Genomic DNA, 25,089 nt, shown 5'->3' with positions numbered 1-25,089 from the left:
TAAGGAGATGGCTTTTGGGGGGAAATTGCGTGAGAATGTGTTTGTGAGAGAGCAACAGAGCAGCTACTCAACTTAGATTTATCTGAAAGCCTGTGAGGAGATTGATGCTGGTTCGCTTGGCAGAGTTTCAAAGTGCGGGAGAGGTGAGAAGAGTATGAGAAAAGGATGATGAGGAAAAAAAAGCATGTGTGATGCTTAGTGTGGATTTTGTGTGAGAAAACATGACGGTACATATCACAGAACAGAGAGAATGTGTGTGAGAAGAAACAGATTTCAATTAATATTTGAAGACACTTCTGTCAATGTGACAGTATTTAGGATTTTCATATCACATTTTCCTATCAGTCATCATGTTGCTAGTTTATGGGATGTGGTATTGTAAGTAAGTGGTGTAAAGCAGGTATTTTGTTTCCAGATGGCAATGACAATTTTACTGGTGGAAAAAGATCTGTATAGTTACAAGGAGTGGTCGGTATCACACTACCGCTAACACTGTTTGTAAAATTAAAAAAATCTATTTGGTAGGGAAACAAGGAAGCACATTCAGAAGTTACCTTTTCATAATAGTTCACACACAGGCCTAAACTGAAAATGCAAAATGGCACATTCTGTTTGCAACATGCTCCACCACCCACAAAACATTAAAAATATTCAACAAAATTAAATACTAGATATCAACAATGTCAATGGACAAAATCCAGACAAAAATACGAACCAGTTCAACCTTAATTTCTGCTGCAGGCCTGTGCCATTTGTTGATACTTTATATGTGCCCAAAAAGCAAAACAATCAGCATATCACAGCATCAGTTGTATTCTTTTCTCTAAAGATAATTTTCCCTTAAGATAACAAATCCTGAAGCGCTCTGCCCCTGCACCAATAAAAAAATCAATCAAACTCAGATATACTCAAAAACAAAGGATTTAACCATAACCACACATGCAAACTCCTCTTCCTCAGGCCCACCTGCCGTGGCCTCTTACTCCACATGAGTGCCCTTGCCTTTGGTCCATGCTTGCAAATAGCAACACAGAGGTGGCACCTTTTATAGATGTATAAGGACTGATTGCTGATTGTTTCACACAGGTGCATTAGAGATACACGACCGTGCAAGTAATTTATATCTGCTGTGAATAGATGTTTTGTTTTTGTTCGGCACAGTTAATCCAGTAGAGTTTGGGGTCTTTCTATGATATCTGTGTTTGACAAATTGTGTGAAAAATGTGTGAAACCAAAAAAAAGTGTAACCACATTTGCAAGAGAAGATTTCTGCTGTGATAAGAAGGTGGAAATGAAGATCATGTGGATTGCAGTTTCATTAAGCGTGTCTTAGCAATCGAGAAAAACTGTAAATATCCCACAAAGTGGTATCAGTACTTCCTTAACGTGATATATTTCCAGATGAAATAGGACAGTGAAGTGGAAACCCACAGGCTGTTAGTATGGAGAGAAACATTGTGAGACAGCTTTATATTTTTGTAGTACATTGATGTTTATACTTTATTTTGTCTTGATGTCTAACAATATAACCATATTGTGTCTAACCATTCAATGGATGTATCTATATGAGAAATAATATGTTGACGTTTTGGATTGAAATCGATTTTATTTTAATTTGTTTTTCAATGTATTTTGGTGGTTTATTTGTTTGCATTTGCGGGCGTTGACTTTGCGATAAAAGCTTCCTAAAAGCTTTCCAGGCTTCTTTGCTGTCACTGATAAAAGCCTTAGGAACTGGATATGGAGAAAAATGAGAGCAGCATTGCTGCTTTGAAATGTCAGAGCTGTGTTTGTATTCTGTCAGAAAGCTTTTACATTGTACTGCACACAGTATGGTTTTTCATACACATATTTCATCCTATTGGGGCTCTCTGACAATCTATCAGTGACGGTGACACACACACACACACACACACACACACACACACACACACACACACGTACACATATATGTGTGTGTGTGTGTGTGTGTGTGTGTGTGTGTGTGTGTGTGTGTGTGTGTGTGTGTGTGTGTACCGTAAACTCTATTTCTATATGTGTGTGCCCAGGATTAGGAGCAGTGCCATGGGAGTGTGTGTGACCTGATGCCCTATTTATTCTGCTTTTACACCAGCCTCACTGTTGATGATACAGGTTTCTACATATTCACTGTGGTGTCATTTTGAGTGAGTGAGTGAGTGAGTGAGTGAGTGAGTGAGTGAGTGAGTGAGTGAGTGAGTGAGTGAGTGAGTGAGTGAGTGAGGAAAGGACTGTGTGAATGAGTGAGGGATCCACGAAGTGAAATATGAAGTACATGAGTGAATGGGAAAGTCAAGGAATGAGTATGTGGGTGGGTGAACAAGTGATGGAGTGAGTAAGCAAGAGAATGAATGAGTGAATGACAGAGAAACTGACCGAGTAGATGAGTGAGTCTACTGTGAGAGTCAGAGTTTGAATGACCAAGTGAATGAGTGACTGAACGCATTAGCAACTGAGTGAGTTTAAATGTAGAGATTGAAATATCATGAGAGTGCATGACCAACCCCTTCTCACTCCCATCCTGGCCAGGATCCCTTGGCTTCTCTTTAAGGCAGAGGGTTCTCCTCTAAATGGCCTGTTCTCACTCCAAACGTGTCAGATGAAGTCGTATAACAAGGGAAAAAAGTCTGTCTATAGAGGAAGGGAGGATGGTTGGATGGCTCAAGCTCAGGACCTTCAACCAGGAGGCCAGGGTTTGTGTAACTTCATTTAACTCAGCTTTTTTCTCAAAGTCTAACCGGATGTTGCATGTTCATTATTACTAACTTGACCACACACCCTGCATGATGAAAAATGACACAAAAGGCCTATCCAGTGCCATAAAAAGTGATGCCAAGGGTTCCTGACCAAGTGTTCATATGTGACAAGTTGGGAATGAAAATGACAGTGATAGAAGATGTGAGAGAGTGAGAAAGTGAAGGAGTGAATAAAAGTGAAAGAGACTGAATGGAAAAATGAGTGAACGAATGCTGGAACTCAAGATTTATTAAGGGGAGGAGTGACTCAGTGAATGATTGAGTGAGCAATCAGCCAAGCCTAATGTGTGTGTGCGTGTGTTTGTGTGTGTGTGTACCGTAAACTCTATTTCTATATGTATGCTTGTGCCAACCTTTGTCTCCATCTGCTTCTTCCAATGTGCCTTCAGCTCGGTTGAACCAGACATGTAGATTCATTTCCGTTTTTTCCGCTGTTTCTCTCTCACTGTGAAAGTCTCTCTCTCTCTCTCTCTCTCTCTGTCTCTCTCTCTCTCTCTCTCTCTCTCTCTCTCTCTAGGATTTGACAGTTATGAGATTATAATGAAACAACAGTCAGCCAGAGTCAGCCTCGGAGCAAAGCTGTCACTTTCATTGTGCACTGTGTGTTATCTGTGACTACACATCCCTCCTCCACCAACCGTGTTCTCTTGTCTCCTTTAGTCCTCCCATCCTTGGATGGATGGACGGATGGATGGATTCTTCTGTTATATTTCTTAATTGCATTTCTCTCTCTTCTTTGTCATCATCCTCTTTTCCATTTCTTTCTTTTCCCTTCCACCTTTTCTCATTTCTCTCCTCTCCTGCTTCTGTCCATCTCTTCAGTCTCCACCACGTGTATTATTTTCCATCCTTCTTTCCTCCGACTTCTCTCTTTCCTTCAACTCTTCCCTGTAATCCTCTCATAACTCTCATGGGTTGTTATTCTTCCACGGCATACTCTTTTCAACTCTACTCCTCCTTCCTGCTTTCTTCTCTCCTTACTTCCTCTCCTTGTGTGTGTGTCTCCGTGCACCTGAATGAGTTGTGTATTTGTGCGCGTTTCTGATTTTTATGTGCGTATGTGCATGTCTGAACAGTGCTTCCTTGCAGCAGAGAGATTTTCCTGTGCATACGTGCTTACGCATGATTTGTGGTTGCACACAGTAGTTGTGTATGCGTGTGTGTGCACACGCATGTGCGTTTGCGTGTGTATACTCTCAGGTGGTGCAAAGCATTGCACTTGAGAGTGCATTCATGTCTGTTCAATGAATAATATCTATGCGTGCCAGAGAGCGCTGGGACTACACTCCTCTCTTTTTCTGCATGTCTAGCTTTCTTACTTCCGCCGTCTTTCACACTGTCTTCTCCCACCCTCTCTCTTTGTCTCATCCTCTCTGATCCTCCTCTCTGTCCCCTCTTTCCGTCCCATTTTACCTATAACAGTTAGTTCCCATGATAATTCCCATATTCATGGCGCATAGAGATTAAATACTAGATCCATGCTTGTGTTGCCAGCAGTTTAGGCACACACACACACACACACACAAATTTACATTTACACACATGAAACTGGCTTTAGGGTCAGTTGGTCGAGGCAAGTAATGAAAAAAACATTGTGGCTTGGCACCCCGAACAGAGGCAGTTCAAGGTGCCCTTTAGCAAAGTAACCCCCAAATGCTCCTGTGGCCGGAGCAAAGACTGTGGTTTTACTGGCGAGCTCCCAGTTGTGAATGTGTGTAGCAGTCTGAATGCTGAGCAGGGCTTTGCTGGAAAAGCCTAACTAGACTTCCCTGGGTAGATGAAGGTTGAAACAAAGACTCTGTGGTGTGTCTGACTTTGTTCAATTGGACCTTTTTAACAGCAGATCATTTGACATGTGACAGCAGGAAAAGCACAGGTGTAAATAATAAAATGAATGATGGCTCACTTATATTTAGCTGCTTCAGTTCCAGGGTGTTGGTGTTGTTCATGCTGGTTCACTGTCACACTGAGCAGAGCAGAGCCCTTGTTAATGTTATTAGTGGCACCTGTGCTTTTCCTACTATGATGAGTCAAAGTGTCTGCTGTGAACAAGGCTTACAAGGCAGTGACTCTCAGCCTATGTTTACACCTAGCAGGGTATTTTGGAAAATGGACATTTTGACCCCTCCGTTTTCAAAAATAACATTGTGCACACAACATTGTTTTCAACAATGTTGTCATTTACATGAACCTAAATATAAATAAATACGCCGTCGAGTGCCATCATAACTATGCCAAACCTATGGGCTTGAGTGTAAACATAGGTCGCTCACATGACGTTAAGTATTTTCAGTCGCATGTTGTGACGTTTCGGAACCTACAACGCCGTTTAACCCTTTTTTACATGCCAACACATAACCGCCATTTTCGGATCTGCCTTTCGTTTAGACGGCAATGTCGTTTTTGGGGCTTAAAAACGCAAAAAAGTGAAACCCTCCTCTAGATTGGAAATCTTTAAAATGCTCCACCGTCGTGTTCCCATCGAAAGGATTCCCACACTTTTGCGTTACCGTATGCATGCAGATTTCCCCACAAAAAATGTTCGTCTAAATGCGGAATAAAAAGTGCGAACGCAACACCACTTTTGCGTTTTCTGTTCGTTTCTGTGTAAACGTAGCCTCAGAAATCTCCACTTGGGCCGGAGTTTTTAAAAATGATCGTTTTCCGTGAAAAAAACTCTGTTTACGTGTAAACGAGAGGCCAAACCGCATGAAAACATATGCGTTGTAAGTGTAAACATAGCCTCAGTCTTCTGTTTTAGACACCATACCTCATGAAAAAGGATTTTCCTTGGCAGTAGCTAAAACATAATTTCCTACATTTCTAAAAATCTCAGTCACATTAGGTTTCATGCTAATTGGCAACATCTCCTAAACCCAAATATACTTTCTCACTGAATTGGTTATTGTTTGGTTAATGCTGCATAGATTTAGACATAAGAAGGATATCTCCACAAAAAACTGAAAACACACCTTGTGCAAGCAAAAAGCTGCCAATTTACACATCCAGTGGATACAGACCAACACAAGCATTCATTTGGAGTTGTGTTTGTGCTTTAGTCTCCACTAAGTCCTAACAAAATATCTTGCAAATGTGCTGTTTGATGCTGGGCAGGTAGTGCGCTGTGGGTTTATCAGAGCCGTCTGCTGCTGTTGGAAATGAAGTTGATGATGAGTGTTGAGATAATAAACTAAAAGAGGCTGAAAAGCTCTGTAGAGTTGCTGCAGAGTCATTAGTCACACCTTTCACATTATGGTACTTTCATCCATTGTAATGTAATATAAAAATGTTGATTAGCAGAGCTCTAAACATTGTTAATGTCTTGTGAGTGACAAAGTGAAATTAGAGTGGTGTATTCTCTCCAGTTAATTTGTGCATAGTCACTGAGGAGAGTTATATGAGTTGCAGCAGTTCCATGTTGGGGTAAACGGGGTTCTGATCCAGCAGAACAGCATCACTGATTATGACTGTGACCTATTAGATACACCGCAGGGCTTTTAATGAACAGATCTGGTACAAAGCAATTTAAAAGATGACAAATTAACACAAACAAAGGAAAAAAAGTAAGAGTGTTAAACACAAAAATAAAGCACGCACTTAAGAAATTTGTATTACTTATTGTACATTTCTCACGACAGCACTTGCATGTATGTGTTAGTGAACAGAGGAGTGAGCAATCAGCGAATACATCCAATAAGCCAACTCAACATGCACGTCTTTTTCTCCATATGGATGCGAGTTTAATGTGTGTGCTGGGGATTCTGGGAGTTTAGATGCTGTTGACAATGGAAACACATCACCAATACATTTAAACACTAGTTCACTATATGTCACACAGGTCATTGCACCGTGAGTACACTTACAGTACATATAGGTCACAGCACTGATGAACTGATGCTGCATGAATAAGGCAGCTTGAGTAGAGTGGCGTCTAATGTCATGGTTGAAAACCATCATTCTTCTATTTCTATCATTGATCTATTGCCTTTGTATTAGCTTATTGTCTACAGCAAAGAAAGCAAAGTAAACATTTCAAAACAAAGACATTGGAAAAGAAAAGAGAACTGAACACAGAAAGTAAATGTCATGAGCCAGTTTTAATGTCATGTTGTGATGAAAACATGCTTTGCCCCCTGAAGCCCCTGGAAGGCCCACAGGGGTAGTTTCACCACCAAAACAAAGTGCTTTTATATAATAGCCCTTTGGAAAGCTGTTTATGTGTGTGTGTGTGTTCACCACCCGTTCCCCTCTTACTCTGTATTGATTTGACTAGTCACAGATTGGAGAGTCTGCCACAGCTTTAGAGAGAGGCCGTTTCCATGTTTTAACCAGGGGAAATAATACAGATTAATTTATACAGACATTTTACAGGCCAGTGCACCACGGTTAGCACTCTGCAGGCTACTGTGATGAATATTAAAAAAAAATAATAATAAAAATCAATGTATGCTTTACAAAATCTACAAGTCAAATCTAAGTAGTTTTGAATTTACAGATTGACATTATTTCTGGGCGTTTTATCTTCATGCTGTTTCTATAGTGTATATTGTTTGTGAAGCACTGTAAGGTGCAAAGACACGCATCATTATTATTATACTGTACAGTAATTCTAATTAATAACACATATCATGCTACTTACTAACGATTGTCCAGGTGTGTAGAGACTTAGGCAGGGTTTAAACTTCTCTCTCTGATTCTGAATCACATGATTATGGCATCTTGCTCCTCTCCCTGTGACTGCCGGCTTGGAGTGAGGCCTTATGGAACACCTGTAAACACTTATATCTTCTGACATGTTCGGATGACTCGTAGTTTGAACTAATTCTATTCTAGCATAACCCCATCCTTACTACCTCCTCTGTCTGTCGCCTGATGTGTGCTCTGGGCATCAAATTTTGCATGTGTGTTGCCACATACATATCGACTTTAAACACAGAAGGTCTTGAATCATAGCATGAAAATGTTTAATGTGCTCAAACCCACAGCATCATGAGCACATGGAAACCACACAGACAGTATATAACGGCCGACCACAATGTAGCAGTCACACTATAGAAAAACTTGTGCCAGGCCATTAGATACCATTAGAAGTACTCTATACGTCTTGGGCCTGTTGGGGGTAGGATGCTTCCACCATCTGTCAGGAGCTAAATGGTTCTAGCCGAGCAGAGAAGGCTGTGGAGTCTGAAACAGTTTTCTCTCTCCTCAGAGGGGCAGAGAGCCAACTAGCAGGCTTATAGAGCCTTGTAACCGTGACACCAGTTCTAGGACCACACCTATGACCTCAGCAGCTTTTTACATTGGCTGAGTGCATATTTCTAAGCTTCAGTTAGCAGCTGACTGTGTTCAACAAGGGGTTCTTATTGGATTCTAATGTTTCCTAAAGTGTAACCAGTGTTTCTGACAGATTCAGCATCTGTTCTGTGAAGAGACATTAATCTGATATTCTGCATATTTTAACCCACTTGAGGACAGAGTGGTTGATGGCTTGGTGGTGGTGGTGATGGTGTTGGGGGGAAGGGAGGGCATGTCTGTCTAACACCGTAACACCATTACAATCACTATTGTATTTAAGTGCTTGACAATTCAATGCCCGTGTTAAAAGGAAAGTGAGCTGTTCTCATGGCTTAAGTAAATGACTTCTGTTATTTCATGCAAATGGATCAAAGACTTAGCAACGTATTTCTCTCTGAGACTTAAAGAGAGGAATTGGAGCGACAGCTAAATGTACTGATAAGGTGTCTCTTCTCCAGCTTTCAGTCTTCCAGGATTTGCACTCAGGTCTCTTTTACTGTAAATGCCAAGTCACTTTGTATTCATACAGCTCTGCATGTCCTCATCTGGGAGCTGCCCAGTACAAAGACAGTCCATTTGATATGTCCCTTTCTCTGGGATAACAATGTGTTTTGAGTGTCAGAGTGACTGCTGGGTAATAGTGATAAATAAGGCAACATTAAGCACAGGGGAATGCCGTGACAGTGAAATTCAAAAAAATGGTGGGCTGCTGTGAGTGAATATTTTGACAGAAGTTTTGAGGGAGTTGAGTGCATAACAAATTCATGTTCCCCGTTGAGAGATTTGTAGTTCGTCCACTCCTAAAATCTGCTTCTCACACCGTTTTTAAAAAATTTTTTTTTTGGTCACCTACATTCTTTCAGAGTAGATGTGAAAATATACTATACTATAATACTACCTTATTATACTGGACATACATAGTGATTTTTATCAAATATAACTGTTGGGAGAACAGCTTCAGTTACAGTATTTTTTGAGCTAACATGGATTATGTGATGGTGGGTCGATTCTCCAATCACAAAATATTAGAGATCTGCTCCACTAAGTTTCATGGTTGAGAGTTTTTGCTCATGTACGGGCTCTGTTTTTCTTCACAGACTGTCAGAGTAGACCCATGCTTTCTAACACGGCAACACAAAGTTCTCCGCACTGCTCCTCTGTAGCCTGACGGGGAAAGGCTTAAAATTTGCAGTACATACCACTTAGCTGTATTATGCAGGCTGAATATGGTATCTGCTCTGATAGCATATTCAGCCTGCATACTGCGTTAAACTCAGGGAAAGGTTCAAATGAAATGTAGACTTTCATTACAAACTACCCTTAAAATGTGCTGGAGTAGCATAATGAATGTTTGTGATAAAGAGGCAGTGATTTATTAAATGTCACAAACATGGAGGAAGTGTTTACATCTTCTCCCTCTCTCTCTGCCTTTGCTACACTCCAGCACCTTGCAGGATGTTGTTGTACTTTTCTGTTTCTTTAATTAGGAAGACTGACATTTACCCATTACATTTTGGTTCCTATTAGCAGCCTGAGATTCCCGTGGCTGGAGGAGATTTCAAAAATAACAAATACGGAGTAAAATTTAGACCAAGACCACAGCACCAAATGAGTACAAAAACTGCTTCTGCAACATGCATAAGGTATTAGCACACCAGGACACTACTTACACTTTGAGGAGTAATTGTTCTACAGTCAAAGAAAGACTTAGATCAAAGCACATTGAAACTTCACAGACTCCAAAACACACAGGGGTCTCCTAACCTTTCATACAGCAAATGCTGAATGGCAAATGGAAATATAAGTGTTCGTAAATAGAGTTTTAATGATTTGTTTGTGCAGGTCTGAGGCTGAATGTAAATGGGCTCAGTCCAGTCAGCCACCAGGGAGGGGTGGGAGGCTTAAAGCGGGGACAATGAGGAAAGATCATCACCAGCCTGGAACTTCCATGCTATGTTTAGTATTGTATCATCAATAAATCATTACCACATTAGCTTTACAACATTAACATGATTACTGCAAACCAACAAGATCACTGCAGAGATGAGCTGCGCTGTAATCCAGCCTCTGTGCTGCATTTTAACTGTGCAGTCTGAGGAATCAGTTCAAGTCTGTCAGATTGCTTTTAAGGTTGTAATGCGTTGTAACATTAAGATTACTCTGATCAGGTAAATCAGGGTTTATTTGACATGTGAAGTCAAGTGACTGAATCCTCTAAATTACTCATTTATGAATACATCCTTATGGGTTGATGAAGCCTGCGCCTGAGTTTGCTGCTACTTCAGCACCATGGACAGCTCAGCACACAGCACAGTCAGGCTGCTGATGGTTCAGAGTCATGATTGCTGTCATGGATTCTAACTTGTACAAACCGCAGTCAGATAAAGGATCAATGAATCAGTTCAGACTAGACCAACATATTCGACTAAACAAACCCTCTGCCCTGAACTCTCTCTGCTGCTCTCTCTGCCCGCTTAACAAGAGGGATGCATTTCGGTCATTTTGCTGACAAGGGAGACAGCATCAGCCCTCATTCCCCCTCAGATCACCCACTGCTTTGCAGCCCTCGGTATTCTTCAATGGATCGTGCATGCAATCCTCATCAACCCATAATGTTGGGGAAAAAACATCACATAACATACTTCAACAAGATATTTGAACTTATGTGGTTGTCATTAACTGCTTAATGAATGAAAGAGATAAATATTTGTTGATCACAGTGTGCTGGAGAACATTTGAATTTATATGGGCATATTTGTCATTAATCTGGATTCATTATTAGCTTTGATCACATGATACATCATAATCACAGCAGAAGCTTGATCAATTTATCTTTTATGAGAGTTTAAACTGTGAAGTGAAGGAAAAATAACACGTCTTGCTGCTCTTTTCAACAGTGGTTAAGGGCTGCTGCTAGTGTTGATGTTCTCTCTCTCTTAAAGTCTATTTGGGTCAATCACATGTTGGGTCACGTCCAATCATCCTTGGCTCTCTTCGGATTGGGTCTGATTGTCTTTGCGTACCTTTCAGATTGGGGTTTTATTTCTTCTTCGTGGGTCTGTTTCGGATATGGTTTAAAATTTTCTACCCTTGATGACCTCAAATATGGAAAAAAACATATTCCTGAGACTTCTGCTATAACGATATCCCTTCATCCCTCCCGTCTGCTTTGCATTTCTGATTTACAGTTGTGCTCATAGCCGCCACTGGTGAGAAGCTATATTGAAACAAACAGAACGTCAGTATTGCTGACGTCCTTTGACACACTCATTTTACATTTGTGGCTAATTTTGCCTGCCTCTCAGTTTCTGTTCAAGTTTTACCATTTTGAGCAGTGTCCACGTGTTTACATCCAAGTTGTAAATGCTAATGACTGTAATTAAAACCCTATTCAGTCGTGTGCATTCTCCCTATTTGTGCTTGAGTGATTGGCATACACAAGTAAACATCACAGGAATCCTTTTTGCTGCACATACCGTATTGAGCAGACCATTACTGCTGCACTATTACCCCACCCCAAAGGAGCAATTGTTTGGAAAATTTTAATCTGGGACCTTTTCAGGCAGCAGGAGTTCCTGGCAGTGATAGGAGCAATGAAAGCTGCTACAGACACGCCCAGCCTCAGGTGTTGGAGTTACTGCAGTGATTTACAAGAGAGACCGCTCAGCTCTCAATGCTGTGCTCCAAAACACCAAATTATTTCACTGACAAACAACAATATCTCACTGCAGATAAGGTGGAGCCCTGTTTACATGTAGTGCAAAAAAGTGTTTCTCATTCCATTAATAATAAGCAGAAGTGTGGTTCTGCTTTTTTTCCCCATCAAATGTAATGTCACTGTGGTTTGTATGTTTGGGAGAAAAGAATGACCACAGCAGCAGCAGCAGCAGCAGCAGCAGCACGAACAGAAGACAGATGCAAGATGGAGGTTGATGGCTGCAGCTACAAACAGCTGCTAACATGTCACAGAGGTCAGAGTGTGGATTTGGGTTACTGTGTGGATTTGTTTCTAAGTACAATAGACATGAGGGTGTGTGTTAATATGATATGGGTTAGAAGTGAGAGTCTTTACAAGCGAGAGGGCTTTTTGTGTTCAGTGTGTGTGCAAGTTAAGTGTATCTGGTTTAATGTAAAGGATTAGTGCATCTGTTGCAAAAGGGTGGTTTAAACCATTATGTTGCTGGGGCTGCTGTGTGTGTATGTGTGTATGTGTGCAATGCTTTTTTTTCTACCATGTTCTACTTTGCACTGAGAATAATGCTCAGACCTCAGGGGTAGAAAGGCTTTAAAAACAAACAGAGCGCAGAAATCAGCTGTCAAGCCAGCGCCTGGACTATATGTGCACGTATGTGTGTGTGTGTTTTGTAATGCCGTGTTCACAATATTGTTAACACTATTTTCCAGGCATTAATGTATGGCCGGCCTCTCTCTGCAGCCATCCATTTATTCACTCATTTGTACTTGTTGGTATGCAAGTGCCACTTTGGCTGCTCAAACGTTCGCTCTCTCTCAGGGACTTGCAGTCATTACTTTTAGGTGACTGTGCATCAGACGGTCCTTTGTGTGCTCCGTTAACAACTTCAAACGGTTTCTGTGTGTTTTAAAAGAGCAGCATTTATTCGGCAGCTTCTGTACCTATTTATTTTCCTGACCTGCGGGTAACTTGCGCAGCTGAAAACATAAAACTGCTCACACTTTTTGTTCCGCAGCGTTTTGAGAATTCAACCTGCTCATGTATTTTATGAGGGACTTTTCGAGGACGGTGAACGCAGAGGAGGGACAGGAAGAGGCCAAACAAAGGGATGTGACAACACAGTGTGAAATGGGATTTAAACCCATGTGATTGTGGGTACACGGGCAGTGAGCTAATGGGCTGAAGGCACCATGACAGAGTTTAGTGTGTTTCAGAGCAGCAGCATATGGCTTTTGTTCAGGCCAAATCCAATTTTACTGTTTTTGGTTTTTGCATGCTACTTATAATATATCTCTCCTTTTGGGCTTTTTTCCCATTTGAATCCCAGCTCCTTATAACACCAAGCAGACAGTTTGAATCCAACTCAATGCCAGGTGTGAATAACTATGAACGATGTAAGGATTTCAACCCTTAACCCTGGCAGTGTTAGCCTTTTCAGACTGAGCCACAGAGAGCCACAATGAATAACAAAAGGAAAGAAATGGATATTTGCTGAGAATACATGCCCCATGATCCCTACTCAAAACAAATTTTAGATTGATACAAATGTTTGTTGATAAGATACGCACCTCGATTAAGTAATGTAAAACATACTTAATGGGTACTCATACCCATACCCTTAATAGTTTTCCTCCCATAGTAAGACTGGGAGGAATTTAAGTGACTCTCTCCACTACAATCCATATCACATACAATTTGCAAACAAGGAAAGTGCTTTACCTTTTTGTTCCGACACATAATGACACAATGCTGATAGACATCAATGAACCTGCAGTTATAGAAGGCCACTGCCAGTCAAACCTCACAATGAGACAGCTAAATGCTTTTCAAATATTTAATGCTTTTTTATCTTCATCAATCTGCCTAACTGACATCTCTTTTAATGTCTTCCACCCGCGTACATCTCCTTTGTTTCTTTTCTCACTGTGGGACAAAAGGTTACATCGGCAGCAGTCAAAAGTTGAGCATTCAATAGTAATTTGTGTCCCCAAACAGAACACGAAGCACCTTAGACATTTATCGTCTAAAACGCCTAAAGATTCTTACACAGTTCCCCTTTAATTAGAAAGAATCAGTGAGTTCTGTGAGGTTTTCAGGCACAGTAATGAAGCTTTTCTTCTTTCTCACATCATTTTGAAATTGCAGACCTTTCCTTCACAAACCACCTGAGCCGTATCTCCAAACCTTTAGTTGCTTGACTTTCTTGCTTTCCTCCTCAGAGGAAAATGCCAGGGCTCTGCCTTGTGACCCATCCTCCTGCCCTGTATGGCAGCTTTTAAAAATGTTTCTGGGGCTGTTTTCAGCTTCAGCTGTGGGCTTCTATTGTACACTACTTTGCAGACTATTTCCGTCTGGATTTCCAGGAAGCGAGCTCGGGATGCTCTGACATTCAAGAAGCTATGAGTGTGCTATTAGTCAGGCTACCTGGCGCAGAGAGATAGCGCTGAACTCCCTCAACCCTTTGAAACTCCGGGGACCGTATACCCACAAAGCGTTTTAGAGCCGAAGCACTGATCGGAGGCCAGCCTTCTTCTCACACGCATTGATGTTCATGCATCTGTGGGACCCACCAATGATTCCAGATCAGTGTGTTTATTCTTAGAAGCTTTATGCACGCCAGCCCAAAGCTCTCTTCCCTCTTTGAAGAGCGGACACAGGGAGGGGAGAATGTTGGCTCGAAGCCCACAAGAGCCGTGAAAGCTTGCAGAAGTGTCTCCGAGTTGTTATTTACGAAACGCTTTGTTTTTCTGCGGTGGTTAAGATGGCAAAATATCCCTCCATTTATGGGATTTTCAGTTTGGAGGTTATTAATGTTTCATTGTTTCCATGCACACTAAAGCAGAGTGGCAAGGAGAAAGGGTGATGCATTAGTTATGACTTCCCAGCTTATTGGGAAGTTATGGACAAGATTGCTCTTGCTCACCTCTCACCAGGATTCAAAAGTAATTCCACAATTCCTCCATGTCTTTATATTCCTCTGAGACAGACCCCATGCTACTGGATTTAGTGCTGGATGTGAAGGGTTTCCATCTAAAACGACACATCAGCCGTCTCACAGATGAGATATACCTTGTTCTGACAAAGTGACTGACACCTCAGAGTCCCATAAGCTATGGGAGGGATTAAAAGGATAGTAGGTGATTTATGTCCTTGTACACACTGGATTCTCTCTATTGATGCTTCATATAAAACTTAGTGTTATCTGTAAATGTTTAGCATTTTGGGGCTAATATGCTCAGATTAGACTCTGAATACATTTGAATTGGCTTTGAAGTGGGCAATTCATCATTAACTATATGGTCATTCCTTCCTTTAATAAATCATTTGAGTTGCCTTCTATAAGACACAAGGGTACAAGCATGGTGTCAGACCATTATTGACATCACTGGTATTTATTTGAAGGCAGACTTGTTGGTGAAGGAATCCTAAAACTCGTTTACTCTTAAATGCATTTTCCTTACTCAGCTTTGTAAAATACGTGCCTTTAAACAGGAAACACTATAATTAGGTGTAGTCTTAGTCAAGTGAAGTTTATTTATATAGCACAGGTGCAGACTCAATGTACTTCAGAATAAAAAGCAAAAAAAAAAAAAGGCAAAAGCATATAAGAACACACAGTAGACGATAAGAAGGTATGACAGACAAATCAAAAGTAGAAAACAGAGCGTGGTGCCATATTTTTCATGACATTTTCACGCTGTAATAAAAATGCTTAGTCGACTGTCTGAGGAAAACAGCCAGACAGCGTGTTGCGATAGGATCACACCAGCCATGATGCCGGTGTTCCTACCCATGAGCACTCAGTAGTCGCAACTACATTATTACATGAGTGCTCAGACCTCAAGGGGTTGGACCGCACCCATTATCAAAAACCTGGAAAGTACACAAAAGCACTTATGTGGTAGTTCTGCTACAGTAGGTGTCTCCAAGATCATATTTTTGCCATGATGACACACACGCACACACACACAGCTGCTGTTGCAGCCGGTGTTAACAACCTAACTTGCAGAAATGTTCTAAAATGACCTTTAAAGTTCTGCAGACTTACTTGTTCTCAGCAGACCTGTAATTATCATGTCAGGGCATGAATCTGTGTAAAATGTGTGGATGACCTCCTCCTCCTCTGAGGTGAATTAGTCATTGACCTGGGCTGATGGGAAGTAGAGAGAATTTGGTGGCTGTAATTGGTTAAAGGGCCATTTAGTTTGAATTGTTGTTTTTCATTTCTATTTCAAGCCTCCAAATGGCTTCGTATGAGTGAAGAGCCTCGTGCTAATGCAGGCTGGCCAAATTAGCTGGAGTGTAGCCGGGAGGGGAAGCCAAATGAAGATACTGTATTTTACTGTGCATATTTATGTGTGCGCCAGGTTTACTGTCAGAATTTAATGGCTGCCTGGGGCAAAATTCCTCTGAAGACTGGTAAAATCACAATGAAGTTACAAACTGTCAGGGCAAACAGGCACCGCTATTTAGAAGTCTCATTTTTCATTTTAGTCTGTTACGTGTTTTGTTGAGTTGTCAAATATTCCTGTTTGAATGTCACTGTTGTCCCCCGTGGGCTACTGAAGGGGATTTCTGGGAGCCTGTAACTCAGGGAATATTTTCAGTGTGCCTGGCAGAAGAAATTGTAGTTTTTTTTCTCTTACCAGAAAACAGTCAAGCACACAGTCTGCAGGAGGAAAACATGGCAACAGAAAGCAACATGTCAACAAAAAAGCAAACAACCTTAGTGTGGATGGATTGTGTGTGGATGTGTGTGTGTGTGTGTGTGTGTGTGTGTGTGTGTGTGTGTGTGTGTGTGTGTGTGTGTGTGTGTGTGTGTGTGTGTGTGTGCTTCTATGCCTTGATATTTTTGAGAACCAACGCTTTTTGGGCAGAGAAGACATTTCGTCTGTTCCTCACTTCTTCAAAGGACTGGTTAGACTTAAATATTTTGATACTTTATATGCTGATTCGCTGACTTGGCATGTTGATGTGACGACTGATGAACAGATTTAGAGTGAAGATGTGGATTTGTGATGGGTGTGTGTGTGTGTGTGTGTGTGTGTGTGTGTGTGTGTGTGTGTGTGTGTGTGTAGGAGACTGGGTTCTACTCCAACAGATTATCCTGGGTCTTTTCATAGATCCCTGTCTCATTTCAATGACAATGGGAGATCAACGTCAATTACTGCTGCGTCTTAGCATCGTGATCCAGAGGGCTGATTATAAAGCTGGCTTTTAGCCCCGAAAGATGAGGTGACATTTAATTACTTCAACTCAAATTGTGTGTTATATTAAAGTCAAACTATCTATCTATCTATCTATCTATCTATCTATCTATCTATCTATCTATCTATCTATCTATCTATCTATCTATCTATCTATCTATCTATCTATCTATCTATCTATCTATTCTTTCATATGATTCTTTTGCAGTCTTCCCTGATGATTTTCTGTGGGAGTTTTTCTCCTCTGGCCCTTCATAATGTCACTCCTTCCTCTGGCTGTTCATTTGTAACAAGGAGCTCTGGATTTGTGTGTGTGTGTGTGTGTGTGTGTGTGTGTGTGTGTGTGTGTGAGTGAGTGAGTGTGTGTGTGAGTGTGTGAGTGTGCCTGTGTGTTAGAGGTCAGTGGGGAGTAGGGTTCCTCATAATCCGGTAATCAAACCAGCTGCCACCCGACCCAACCCCCATCCCTCCACCCCTCTCTCTTTCTCTTTTCTCTCCATCTCTATCTGCATTTATTCAGTTTTGCTCTTTGATTTTATGTTTTTTAGATTTCTGTCTACATCTTGCTGTTTTTCTTATTTCCTTCCTTCTCTAACATTCAATAATAATTACAAATGACTTGTTTTGTTTCCCTTTCCTTTCCTTTCCTTTCCTTTCCTTTCCTTTCCTTTCCTTTCCTTTCCTTTCCTTTCCTTCCCTCCTTCTTTTCTGTGTTTTTATACCAAAACACGTTACATCAACAGCAAATCAGTAACAAATTGTAAATGTGGGAAATGAACTGAATAATTTACTTTGAGCAAACCATTTGACTAATTCAATAATGCCTCAAATTATATTTTACCACAGTATTAGCGAAGGAAAACAAATGAGCATCAATAATCAATCAACTATTTACAGGAATACTTAAGTAGAAAATGAATTGCCTATTTGTGAGTTACCATAAATTTAGTGCTCTTTTTTTTATAAATGTATTTGTTTTATTAATCCCTGGTTAAAGGCCCTCATTCCCTTTCTCATTCTCCTCGTGTCTTCCTCCATTATCCTCTGTGCTCTTTCCAGTTTTTAATAAACCTCCTTCACTCTCCTTCACCCTCTGCCACCTCTGTTCTTCCCTCTGTCAACATCCTCCCTCTGTCTCTCTTTCACCCCTCACCCTCCATCCATCGCTGCCATGCTCCTTTCTTTTTTCTTTCTTCCTCTCATTCATTCTCTCTTTTCATCACTTGCCATGCTCTTTTTGCATGGAGACCCCTCATGTGTTGTATTCTTACTCTTTCATTCTCTCTGCCTTATTGTTTGCCTTGCTTCACTCTCACAACGCCTCGCTGCTGCTGCATGAAAATTGCCTCCTCATGCCAGTGTGGTCATGTGCATTTGTATTCTTCTACAGCTTATTAGCCAGCTTGTCGCACCAAATCGCTTTACAATATACAATGCAGCCCAGCACTGGACTGTGTTTATCCAGCGTAGATGAAACGTGTCTTGTGTCTGTCGCTGAAGCAGACACTGTTCTGTTTGACCTGCTACGATTCAAATGAACTCATTTTGAGAAAAGGAGAGCTGTGTTGATTTGTGACCGCAGGTGAATGTGAGGAGACGGGGGAGATGAGAATGTTTTCTCCATGAGAGCGCTCAGTGATGCCTCTCCATCTCCATCTCTCTCTGTGGCTTGTTCAGTCACATGCACAAGACTTTACAAACAAATGCAGATCAGTTGTCTCTTTCTCACTGGAACATGTGTTTAAAGAATTACATCATCTGTGCTACCAATGGTGAGCTGGATTTCAGAAAAGTACCATGGTTTTTTTTTTATATCATATCTCCCATCATCCACATCTGATGCCTGCCATGAAGGTCACTGGAGAATTGGCAGTGTGCAGATGATGACTAAATATACAGATAGAAAAACAAAGATCCTGCTGGCTGTGTGTGACAGATAGCGTTATGGTCTGAGTATGGCTAAATCAAGTCATGCTTTACAGGAAGTGGAAGTGAATGTAAAAGTCATGGAATGATTTGTTTTCAGATTTAGGTCACAACTGTTACAAATGAAAGAATCCCAGCACACTTACTTTCATTACATTATTTAAACACAGTAAAGAGGAAGTTTCAGTCACATATGAGCTTCTCTCTTTCTTTCACTCAAGTTCAGTAACACTGAATTAGTGCACAATGTCTTCAACAGCTATAAGTTTGATTGAAAACAGGCTTGTGTATGCGTGTTTGTGTGTTTGCTGCTGTTCTGTGGAGGTGGCCTCCTGCCTTTAGACTGAAAGGCAGCATTTACTGTCAAATATCATGGTCTTTGTCAAACAGTTTTAATAATGATCCTGGATTATTCTTCAGTGTATGATTTTTCTTATATTTTTGTGTATATGTACTGTAGATGTGATTGTACATGTAAAATATATGTAGCAAGACATTGTCCTCCATGCAAGCGTGCACATGTAAGCAGCATATCTCACTGTATCGTTGTGACCTCCTCACCTTGTGTCTTCCTCTTTGTAATCCTTCTGGCTCTCATTCATTTATCACTGTCACTTTACCTTCTTCTCTCTACTCTTTCCCCTGTTGTCCCTGACCCTTCTCCCTCGTGCCTCCCTCTCCATCTGCCTCTCTCCTTACTCCTTCACCTGTTCACACTTTTGTATTACTCGATGTCCTCTCTCCATCTCCTGCTCCTTCCCCTCCTCCTCCAACCCTCTTGTCCATCTTCTGTACACCTCATGAATGGGCACATCCACTCATTCACCTAACCTTTTTTTCTCCTCTGCTCTCTTCTTCATCTTTTCAGATGGCGTCCACAGCATTTCAGCCCAATGCGTTCTCCGCGTCCTCATCATCACAGAGGACATGCTGGGCAGCAGCGTCACCGTCCGCCTCCAAAACATGTCCCAGGAACACTTCCTGTCACCGCTGCTGGGCAACTTCCTGGAGGGTGTGTCAGCAGTGCTCTCTGTCCCTGTAGAGGATGTTTTTATCTTCAACATCCAGCCAGACCTGGACGCGGCGCCGGGAGGGATCCTGAATGTCAGCTTCTCTGCCGCGTTGCCAGGCGGACTCTTCTTCCCCTCAGAGGCCCTGGAGGAACAACTGTATCTGAACAGGCCGAGGCTGACGTCACTGACGCAGATGGAAGTAAGTTCACATTTACAAATACGCACATAACAATCACAAATTTTAAGTGCTATATCTATTCTGAGAGGGCAACTGAGTACAAAGTGAAAAAGTTTAAATCAGTTTAAAGTATAAATCAAGGGCATTGCTGTGATTTTAAAATGTGGGCCTGCTACGTGGTTAAAAACAGTCCTAATTGAAACTCATTCTTGGTCCATCACAAAACATCTAGCTATGAGATTACATGAGATTATTATCAGTTATCATCAAGTGTTAGCAGGTGTTTTAAAGGACCTGTCAATCATTGTGGGGAGACAGAAAGTTCAATCTTGTGCTTCCACTTTTGTTTTTTGGGGCTCTCCTCCCCTTTTACACTTAGATTATGGAATATGCCTTTAATGTTGATGTATACAAACATGTTTGAAATGCTTTTTTTCTTTTTGGGATTGTATTCCATTCATATACAGTACACTGACACATGACCAGAGATAATGAAATAAATTGAAAAAAATATTGAAAATTAAGTAATTAAATGAACATTGTATGAAAAATGTCTCATGCTGCATAATCATGCACATGTATACAGCAGCTGGAAATCAGGGGCCCGTGTAATAATAGATGTGGAGCAAAAGTAGTAAGACACATTGTGCAAACACCCATGCATCTCAAGACAGTCACTGCAGCATATTGTATGTGAACTGATAATAATACAATACAGATGCCATGCCAATGCAGCCATATGGCTTTACGCAACAACTCACTGATATGACCACTGCATGTTCTCATGCATGAAATCATACACACCTGGACACAGCATGCACATCAGATACATTCGTGATTACACACCTTCAGAGCATCTCTGCACATGCATGAGAGAAAAAGATGTTTCGATAAAGAGAACAAGTGAAACTCTACAAGAAGGAGAAAAGATTTATGAGGGGCAGAGAGAGAGAGCACAGCGGTGTCAAGAGATACATAGTTTAAGGCTAAATGTATATGACCTTATCTCAACAGGCACTGTAATTTCAAACTCACATAAACACATCCAAAAAAATCTATACTCTCTTACTGTCTATAAAAGACACAATCCTGTGAATAGATCTGATCCAGTGACCTGAACAGCAAAAACCCTCTTTTGTAAAAAAAAAAAAAAAACAACCCCCCCCCCCCCCCCCCCCCAAAAAAAAACATACAAAATAAGAGGACAAATCAGTAAGTCTCAATGTGATAGAGGAGTAGGGGGTATGATACACCTTCTTATGTTATCCAAGGTGGCGTTCAGAGTCTTCGATGTGGAAGGTTTCTGACCTGAGGAAATGTGGAAAGACACTGTGATTCCCAACAAAATTACATTTTTTAGAATGGGATCAAGATGGTCTTCATATTTTTAACTGTCTTTTTATTATTATTATTATTATTATTGCTAACTTATATCTTATGTCTTTAAATAAGACACACAGCCATGCTGGAAGGAAATGATGTTTGCCAAAAGCTAACAATCAGGATGAGCAGAGCAGCCTGTACGTGGAGGCGCTGTAGCCTGAGAGGCACAACCCAGGGCCAGAAATCCCACATTAGTCCGCCTAGAGCCGCAGTATTAGCATGTTTATCAACCCAAAGTGTCTTTCATTTGATTCATCGGGTTTTGAGGGGTACTTGTCCACCGCGTTCGCAGCGGAAACCAGCGGCTGTACGTCTGCAAGGTTAGCTACTGTGACGCTAATGTGTTAGCGTTAGCACAATGACACGTAACCATGGTGACAGATGATAATGCTAGCATGCTAAAATGCTAAACATTAGTGTGGCTAGCAGTTAGCTTGGGGCCGCCACGTTCATGTTGTCCAGGTAAGTTATAGAGCTGAAATTCCATCTTTTTTCTGCTCCACTTACCCGTGGTGTCTGTATTTTTTTTGTTTCCATTAGTATCCTTAGTATATTTCTAAAAAGTTTAAATATGGTTTGGGGGTTCTATTAAGATGCTACCCTAAGGTTACTGTATTGGCTAGCAAAAGTTGACCAAAGTTTAATTAAAAAAGAAAAAAAAAAAGTATTTTCTTGTTAGTCCTTCTGTGGTTAAATGGCCTCATGGGAAAATTGCGCTTGAACATTAACACAATTATCATTTGTCATTTAAATATGTTGAGGCTTGCTTTTAATCTTCCTCTGCAGACTGACTACAAACATCTGTTCTTCACTACAGAGCCATATCTGTGGCACACAGCAGACTGTTTTAATGGCAGACATTTTGACTTGTCATAGCAGGAAACGCACAGGTGGAATCAATGACATTCATCAAGGCTGCAATTAAGTTTAGCTCTCCAGTTCCAGAACCCTGGTATTAATTAAACTTTCCCTGATAGCTAAGTACTAAGGACTAAGTAGTAGTAGTAATTTGATACTTTAAGTGCACTTTGCTGGTAATACTTATATGCTTTCACTGAGGTAGTATTTTGATTAAAGGAATTTTACTTGTGCCCGGGAATGGACTATGTTTACATAATTTGTTGTACTGCTACTTATTACTTTTGTAAAGAATGTGAATACTGTGAATGTGAACACCCAAAGGAAAAGACTCATGCATGTCGGGAAAGGTTGTGACGAGAGAGCACGCTGAGCAGTGAAAACTAGTGCAGCACTAGTTAGTCTGCAGTGGAACACCACCTGGAACGCCTACGACAGTAAATTGCCGTATAGGTTAACACAGCAATAACAGCCTTCACAATGACCACCAACGTCTTTCCTCTCTCCCATCCTCCCATCACACCAGGTTCTCCCGTTTGACGACAACGTGTGTCTGCGTGAGCCGTGCCAGAACTACATGAAGTGCATCTCAGTGCTGCGCTTCAACAGCTCCGCCCCCTTCATCTCCTCGCCCTCCATCTTGTTCCGGCCCATCCACCCCATCGCAGGCCTACGCTGCCGCTGCCCAGTTGGCTTCACGGGTGATTACTGCGAGACGGAGATCAACTTGTGCTACTCCAACCCCTGCCTGAATGGAGGGGTGTGTGCCCGCAGAGAGGGAGGGTACACCTGTATCTGCCGTGAAGACTACAGTGGTAAGCAGGGAGGAGAGTGTGTGTTGTAGTGAGGGAGTGTGCATGTATTTGTGCTGCTGTAGGGAAGGTGAAGTACAACCAGGAATGCTAAAATATATAATACTGTCAGTTTAAAGATTTCACTGTATTTACATTACCCTATATTTAGCGGTGTTAAACTATAAGTTATATGAGAACAGCAGCTTCTTATTTTGCTGTTAACCTTACCCTTGAATTACCCGCAGATCCTAAAGAACTCACAGCACAGTCATCAAGCCATGATAAAATATCTCCTTTATTCATTTTTTAAATTACTTTATTAGTTTCGCTTTGAGCAGCTTTAAAGTAAAAAAAACCCACCCCTTTCACACATGTCAATGTCACATACGGCTAAGTGCCAACACTTAATTAAGTCGCACTCTTATACTAAGTGAAATAAGCAGCTCCAGGATGCCATCCAGAATGGCTGCACTGTCACAGTGTAAAGGAAAGCGTATCATTTTGCAGAATGCGCTGCTCAAATTCAAACATGTTTGCAATCTTTGGAAACTTTGTTTTTTGACAATTAGCATATCAATGATTATTGGATGTCACTGGTTTGATTTGGCCACAGATATAAAGAGATGGATGGCATTTGAAAGAAAAAGGATGGGGCACAGTGTGTTTGTGTTGTAGTGCAGTCTTTAACTCTACCCTGGTAAACTAAAACTGACTGTCTGTGCTTCTTTGTTCATGTCCCACACCGACTTCCTTTTTGATCCACTCTGTTTTCGCTCTTTTGTCATGTTGAGCTGAACAACATGAAAACACACACTCTGCCTCCTGGGAGAGCTTCCTCCTCCTCAGCTCTCTACCTGTTATTTAGTCCTTTACACACACCCACCACCACTATAAAGCCCTCTCTCCTTTTTAATATCACCAGGCTAATTTGTTCCCTCACTTCACACACATTTCATTCTTTCTTACCTATCCCAATACTCTAGACTAATTTGTTCTCTTTCAGTCTGTCTTCCTCTCTGTCTCTCCCTGTTTTTTTCTGTCCCTTCATACTGCTGCATTGCTTCAATCTGCAAGCCATTGAGTGGATGTTGGAGAGGACAGATGCTAAGAATGTCAGTGTGTGTGTGTGTGTGTGTGTGTGTGTGTGTGTGTGTGTGTGTGTGTGTGTGTGTGTGTGTGTGTGTCTGGGGGATATTTCACATTGCTTTTTATTTCGTATCAAAAGAGAGCTGGAGGAGTGAAGCAACACTTTTCTTTCATGAGGGAGACAGAGTGTTTTCCAAACTCCCACAGAGACAGACAGAAAGATAGATAAAGAGAGAGAACGGAAATGAGCAAAGGAGAAATGGAGGCAGAAAGAGACAGAGCGATTAGGAAGGAGAGAGAAAGACAAAAGGATGAAAAGTAGGGAGAGAGGGAACATGAAGGGAAAGAGGACATAAAATCATGAGGAGGAAGAAAGAGATAGATAATAGAGAATTCCCTATATAATGTTGGATTTCAGGTGATGCCAGTGAAAAGCAGGAGAGAAACGTGGTGAAATCTTTGGCCATCAGTCCAGAACACTGGTCACAGATCACATTGACTGAATTTTGGGAAAATTTGTAAAAGAAAATACAAATGAATGCTTATTTCCATCCACTACAGTTTTGTGATTATTAGGAGCTGGTTCATCATGATAAGCAGTATGTGATGCTGATCGTCCACTGCAGAAAAGGCGCAACAAGATTACAAAATTTAGAAAATAGAAATATGTTGATGCAAACATGGCTGCTGTGAGACGCATGCAGCAACGGCTGATTTTGACTTTTATTGACCAAATGTAGGCTCCATCAAAATTTCTGATAGTCTGAAATTTAGGACCAATTTCTTACAGTGTGACTGTGCTCATACGACCCACATCTACAAACCAGCCAATCAGAGTATGACGTGAAATGAGTCAGACTACAATTGCTGTTTGAACATTG

General features: G+C 41.2%; 1 protein-coding gene across 2 annotated transcripts in view; it reads left to right on the top strand.

Annotated features, from left to right (window-relative positions):
* Positions 1 to 25,089, top strand: part of celsr3 (cadherin, EGF LAG seven-pass G-type receptor 3) — a 103,028-nt gene that overhangs the window by 6,501 nt on the left and 71,438 nt on the right. For both annotated transcript variants that reach the window (XM_070969591.1, XM_070969590.1), the window contains exons 2-3: positions 19,765 to 20,108; positions 22,855 to 23,143. In XM_070969591.1, coding sequence (XP_070825692.1) covers positions 19,765 to 20,108; positions 22,855 to 23,143 — 633 coding nt within the window. The remainder of the gene's footprint in view (positions 1 to 19,764; positions 20,109 to 22,854; positions 23,144 to 25,089) is intronic.

This window comes from Chaetodon trifascialis, chromosome 8 (assembly GCF_039877785.1).
Source record: "Chaetodon trifascialis isolate fChaTrf1 chromosome 8, fChaTrf1.hap1, whole genome shotgun sequence".
Classification (NCBI taxonomy): Eukaryota; Metazoa; Chordata; class Actinopteri; order Chaetodontiformes; family Chaetodontidae; genus Chaetodon; species Chaetodon trifascialis.
Note: the sequence above shows the minus strand (reverse complement) of the source record. Positions and strands in the feature narration are given on the sequence as shown.